The sequence below is a fragment of the Nannospalax galili genome, unplaced genomic scaffold (assembly GCF_000622305.1).
Source record: "Nannospalax galili isolate Female #2095 unplaced genomic scaffold, S.galili_v1.0 scaffold237, whole genome shotgun sequence".
In the NCBI taxonomy this organism is placed as follows: Eukaryota; Metazoa; Chordata; class Mammalia; order Rodentia; family Spalacidae; genus Nannospalax; species Nannospalax galili.
In genome coordinates this window covers 1,216,061-1,222,395 of record NW_008339924.1, presented here as the reverse complement: position 1 = coordinate 1,222,395, position 6,335 = coordinate 1,216,061, and the positions used below count along the sequence as shown (strand labels likewise).

General features: G+C 47.5%; 1 protein-coding gene across 1 annotated transcript in view; it reads left to right on the top strand.

Annotated features, from left to right (window-relative positions):
* Positions 1–1,947: 1,947 nt before the first annotated feature.
* The window catches only part of Ttll8 (tubulin tyrosine ligase like 8), a 32,425-nt gene continuing 28,037 nt past the window's right edge, over positions 1,948–6,335 (top strand). The window contains 3 exon segments of the mRNA XM_029564364.1: positions 1,948–1,987; positions 2,306–2,341; positions 3,180–3,265. Of these exon segments, the coding sequence (XP_029420224.1) occupies positions 1,948–1,987; positions 2,306–2,341; positions 3,180–3,265 (162 nt within the window).

The following is a 6,335-nucleotide window of genomic DNA, read 5'->3' as shown; positions in this document are numbered from 1 at the left end:
TGTTTTGTTTTTTTCAGACTGGATCTCTCCCAGGGATCTGGGGCTCACTGGTAGGCTAAACTGGCTGGCCAGAAAGCCCTGGGGATCTTCTTGTCTCCACTCCCCAGCACTGGGATTACAAGTGACTGACTTTTTTATGTGGGTGCTAGGAATGGAACTTGAGTCCTTAAGCTTGCAAGGGAAGCACCTTACCAGCTGAGCTATCTCCCAGCCTCAGAATGTTTTAATTCTGACAGTTCCCAATTTACTAATTCTGACTCTGGGTTTTTTTGTTTGTGTGTGTGTGTGTGTGTGTGTGTGTGTGTGTGTGTATGTGTGTGTGCCATCTGAGAAATTTTGCCCAAGTGAGGTTTGGTGTTTTCCTACTGTTTTCTGTTAAAGCTTTGTGTGGCTTTCACACACGTCAGAATAAATTCTGAGCATGTTGTTAGGTAGTGTTTAGGGTTTACCCTTTCCACATGGACATACAGTTCACACACACACACACACACACACACACACACACACACCACTGTTTTATGTTTTAGTTTAAATCAGTTGGTCTGGTGCCTGTGAATTTGGGGAGAAGAAAGCCACAGGAAAAGCAAATAGGTTGGACTAGTGCCTCTTCAAGCTCCTTGAATGAATGTCTAAGGTACTGTGGGTCTGGGAACTTTGGAGTTTGGGTTGGTTTGGATGGAATTGGTATGTTTCCAGGATCCACTAGACTTGACAAGCTGTCTAAGACGTGCACACAGGCAGGGAGGCAGCAGCTCTGAGGAAATCCACATTTAGGGCCTGGAGACTGAAGGGACAGTAGGAGGGTGGATTAGTCACTTTTCTGTTGCTGTGATAGAAGCACTGACCCAAGCAACTTATAGAAAGAAGAGTTTATTTGAGCTTACGGTTCCAGGGGAATTACAGTCCATCATGGCAGGGAGGCATGGTGGCTGGAGGTGGCTGGAGCAGGAGCAGCAGAAGCTGAGCTCTCACATCACCAAGCAGGCACAGGAAGCAAGAGAGCGACTGGAGATCTGGCAAGGCTTAAGAACTCTCTAAGCCCACGCCCAATGACGTGCTTCTTCCAGGATAGCCACACCTTCTAAGACCTCCCAAAACAGCGTCATCATCTGGGGACAAAATGTCCAAATACTTGGAGCCTATGGTGGACATTTTCATTCAAACCACCACAGAGGGTTTATGAGGGGGAAAGCTAGTCAGCCAGGGCCTGTGATAGCTAGAGGGAAGATTCAGGGTAGACTATGGGCATGGCCTGAGCTTCTATGAACCCAGTTTGGCCATATCTGTGGGAATCCAGCAGATGTGAGCAGCCGATGAATACAGAGGCTGTGAACGCAGTATGGAGGCCCAGGACATTTCAGTGTTTGGGGTGACCTTATGGGATGGCCAGAGTCACAGGGTTGCCAAGAGAGGGGCTGATATAGGGAAGGGCATTTAGAGGTGGGGGTATCCGTACTCTGGGCAGGAGGGAGGATGGCCACTGAATAAAACCCATGTAGGTGGAACTGAGGAGGGGCCTCACGTCCCCTCACCACACATTGGAGGGATCCAGAGAATATCAAAAAGACCCAATGCCAGAGTGGCCTAGGTTGGAGAGGGAGGAGCAGAACAGATGAGGCAGGGGATCAAAGACTGGTGCGGGGTAACAAGGGCAGAGACCTGGTACATTTATGCAGAGGTGCAGTGTCACATTGCGATGATGTTTGAACAGACACAGCCTGACTCTTAGCTCCATTAAAATCAGGAATGGGACCCAATTTGCCCCTTCAGATTTCTCTAGGAACTGTGATTTCTATTGAAACTACATCCAGTGTGAAGTGGAAAAGAAGTGAAGAGCCGGGTGTGGTGATGCATGCACACCTTTAGTCCCAGCACTTGGGACGCAGATGCAGGGCTACAGGGAGACCCTATCTCAAAAAAAAAAAAAGAAAGAAAGAAAGAAAAGGAATGAAACCTTACCAGAGAGGAGTCAGTCATAGCTCTTTCTGTTTGTAACACAAATGGGATAGTTTGCTGCATTCAAAGAGTATTAGCTCCTTGCAAGGCTTGATAACCCCCGAAGCCCTACACACACGTATATTATTCTGGGTCAAGAACAAGAAAGGGTTGTGTATTAGTGACTTTTCTGTTGCTGTGACAGAAACATCATAACTAAGGGAACTTATAAAAGGAAGAGTTTATTTAGCTTAGGGTTCCAAAAGGGCAACAGTCCATCATGGTGGAGAGACATGGCTACAGAGGTGGGTAGAGGAGGAGCGGGAAGCTAAACTCTCACATCTTCAAGCAGGCACAGGAAGCAAGAGAGCGACTGGAGATCTGGCAAGGCTTAAGAACTCTCTAAGCCCACGCCCAATGACGTGCTTCTTCCAGGATAGCCACACCTTCTAAGACCTCCCAAAACAGCGTCATCATCTGGGGACAAAATGTCCAAATACTTGGAGCCTATGGTGGACATTTTCATTCAAACCACCACAGAGGGTTTATGAGGGGGAAAGCTAGTCAGCCAGGGCCTGTGATAGCTAGAGGGAAGATTCAGGGTAGACTATGGGCATGGCCTGAGCTTCTATGAACCCAGTTTGGCCATATCTGTGGGAATCCAGCAGATGTGAGCAGCCGATGAATACAGAGGCTGTGAACGCAGTATGGAGGCCCAGGACATTTCAGTGTTTGGGGTGACCCTATGGGATGGCCAGAGTCACAGGGTTGCCAAGAGAGGGGCTGATATAGGGAAGGGCATTTAGAGGTGGGGGTATCCGTACTCTGGGCAGGAGGGAGGATGGCCACTGAATAAAACCCATGTAGGTGGAACTGAGGAGGGGCCTCACGTCCCCTCACCACACATTGGAGGGATCCAGAGAATATCAAAAAGACCCAATGCCAGAGTGGCCTAGGTTGGAGAGGGAGGAGCAGAACAGATGAGGCAGGGGATCAAAGACTGGTGCGGGGTAACAAGGGCAGAGAGGACTGAAAATTGCAGGGGAATGGGGTGGGCAGAGGCTGGGGAGCCTTAGTGCTGGAGGACAGGTAGGCGCAGTGGTGGGCAGAGGTAGGTGGGCTCTGGGCAGGTGGAGGTGGGGATTCACGTCCATGGTCTGTGTCTGGTGTCTGGTTGGAGGGACTGCTCCAAGCTACACTCCCTTTCCTTCACCTTGATGTCTGTTTTTCTTTTGCAGAACTAGAACAAGGAATTGCCCAAGATATGTCTTCTTCTCCCAAATTAGACAGATACAAAATAGCAAGATAATTAACAGAAAAAGCCATCAAGGTAAATGTTTCTTGGGACTCATAGAAAGGGGGTACTGTTTAAAAATGAAAATTTATTTTGGAATTTGGATTGGGTGTTGGTCTGGCCAGATGATCTCCTCCGTGGGTCTACCATCTAAATATGGTGCCAGTGTCACTTTTGATTTGGGTTGTATAGACTTCGAAGCAGGAGAGACTGACCACTGTGCTTCTACCACACATCTGTGGACTGGCATGCATCTCTTGCCTGTCTCATCATTCTAATAGAAAGCTGCAAGTTTTGTGGCCAGGAGCTGGCCTTCAATTATCTAAAGAACTTTCTGGGTTTGCTCCTCCATGCCCCCATCCTCTTTACAGGGGTGGGAGATGACAACATGTGTGTGCAGAGAACTCTGCCTCTTAGGGGAGAAACTCAGAAATTGTGGCTCCGGTAGGCTTTGTGGAAGAGTTAGGGCTTGATTCCCTCCAGCTGGGCTGCAAGCACGTCTTCTTGAGCCCTGCTGGGTCCAGGGAGGTGAGAAGGGATTGGCATTCTGTAAATGGGAGGGGCTAGCTCTGCATCGAATACCAAGGGAACGTGAGGGTCGGATCCCTCTGGTTACTCTTCTTGTTGCAGTGACAAAAGCATTTTAAAGAAGGAAAGGTTTGGGGGCTGGTGAGATGGCTCGGAGGTTAAAAGCACTGGCTGGTCTTCTGGAGGACCTGGGTTCAGTTTTCAGCACCCACCTAGCAGCTAACAACCATCAGTAACTGTAGTTTGAAGGGATCTGACACCCTCTTCTGGTCTCCACAGGTACTGCACACATGGGTACACTTACATACATGCATACAAAATACTCATACACATAAAAATAAAGTAAATAAAAAATTTTAAAAAGAAGGGTTTATTTTGGCTCACAATTTCAGGATCCAGTCCATCATGGTAGGGAAGTTTGATGGTGGGAGGCAGCTGGTCACATTGTAGCTGCAGTCAGGAAAGGGGAGATGAGCATTTGTGCTCAGCTCATTTTCTCCTTTTTATTCAGTCTGGGACCCCAGCCCAGGAAATTGGTGCTGCCCACATTTAGGGTCCTCCCACCTCATTGACCCAATCTAGAAACTCTCACACAGGATTGTCTCCTTGGTGATTCTAGATCTTCTCAGGTTGACCGTATTAACCATCTCAGGTCACATTCATTCCTGTGTTTAAGGAGTGTCCGTTCCTGCAGTCCAGAGGACATGGACAGTGCAGGAATACCCAGAGAGCCAATGCAGTCAGGAAACCATCCCCGCTCCCTGGACGCTGTTCTGAGGCACATGTGCTCAAACTGTGAAGCACACAGTACAAGTGTGTCACGGTCTGGACATACTCAGAGAATGTAAGCCAGGTAATCGTGATAAGGACCATTTTGTCCTCCGGGGCCGGACCCCAAATCCTGACAGCTCTGGTGTGCATTTTCACACTTTCATATAACTGTACTAGCTAATTTTCAGATTTTCTTTTTTTAAAATTTTGTGTGTAATCAGCTGGGTGTGGTGGTGCACGCCTATAGTCACAGCACTTGGGAGGCAGAGGCAGGCAGATCTCTGTGAGTTCAAGGCCAGCCTGGTCTACATAGTGAGTTCCAGGACAGCTGGGGCTACAGGGAGACCCTGTCTCAAAAAAAAAAATTGTGTACGTGTGTGTGTGTGTGTGACAGCATGCATGCAGAGGTCAGATGACAACTTTCAGGAGCCAATTCTGTCCTTCTACCTGCTGGGGCAGGATGCCCTGTTATTTCTGTTGTGTTTTGCATTCCACGTAGTTGGTCAGCAAGCTTCCAGGAAATTCTGCTGTCTCTGCCTCCTGTCTGCTCACAGTAGTGCTGGGATTACAGCTGCACACCACTGCATCTGGCTTTTGTGACTTTTTTTAGGGGTGGGGGTTTAAGGCAGGATCATACTATGTAGCCCTAGCTGGTCTGGAACTCACTACGGAGAGTAGGTTGGCCTCGAAGTCATAGAAATCTGCCTGCCTTTGCCTCTTGAGTGCTGATATTAAAGTTGTGTGCACCACCAGGCCCAGGTTTTGTGGTTTTTTGTTTTATGTGTGTGTGTGTGTGTGTGTGTGTGTGTGTGTGTTTCTTTGACATAGGGTCTTCTTGTAGCCCCAGCTGGCCTTGGAATTCACTATATGGATCAGACTGGCCTTGAGCTCACAGAGATATGTCTGCCTCTGCCCTCCTCCCCCTAAAGGTGTGTACTCTCAGGCCCAATCCATTTGTGACTTTTTAAAAACATGGGATCTAGGGATTGAACTCAGATCTTCAGGCTTATGTAGTAAGTACTTTTACCCTCTGAGCCATTTCACTGACCCTATTTTCAGATTTTCTTCTGAAATCTGTCTGTCTGTCTGTCTGTGCTTGTGTATCCATGTCTGTCTCTGTGTGCATCTGTCTCTGTGTGTATATATGTCTACTTTTCTGTCTCTGTCGCTGTAGTGCTGGGGATGGAACCCAGGGCCTTGACCTTGGTAGACGAGTGTTCCACCACTGACACATATCCCCACCTATATTCTGTAGCCTTTTCATTGACATGCGTTTCAAAGTATTTTTTAGTGTATATTTTTACGTCTTCGTTGACCAGTGTGGCCATTTAAAAGCATTTTTCCTAATTTTTATCCTCGCAGACATCGCGGTTCTACGGTTCTTGGTTTCTAGTTTGTTTCCCTGGTAGTTGGGAATGAGACTTGTATAAAGTTCTTTTGTTGAGCACTGTTTAGATTTGCTTTGTACCTGCCATATTCTTCATCTACATTAAGAGCTGGTGTAGAGGGCTCCTTCCATCCACAGCTGAGCAAACCTGTGATGTTAGTGCTCAGATTCTCTGTGATGGTGCTGAATTTGTTTTGTCTACATTCTGTCACTTACTGTACCTTTAATCCCAGTACTCAGGAGGCAGAGACAGGCAGATCTCTGTGAATTCAAGGCCAGCCTGATCTACATAGTGAGTTCCAGACCACCCAGGGCTACATAGTGAGACCCTGTTTCAAAAAACAAAACAAAACAATATGCCAATTGTAACTGGATTTGTCTGCATTGTAGATCTGCCCATTTTGCTGCATATAATGGATT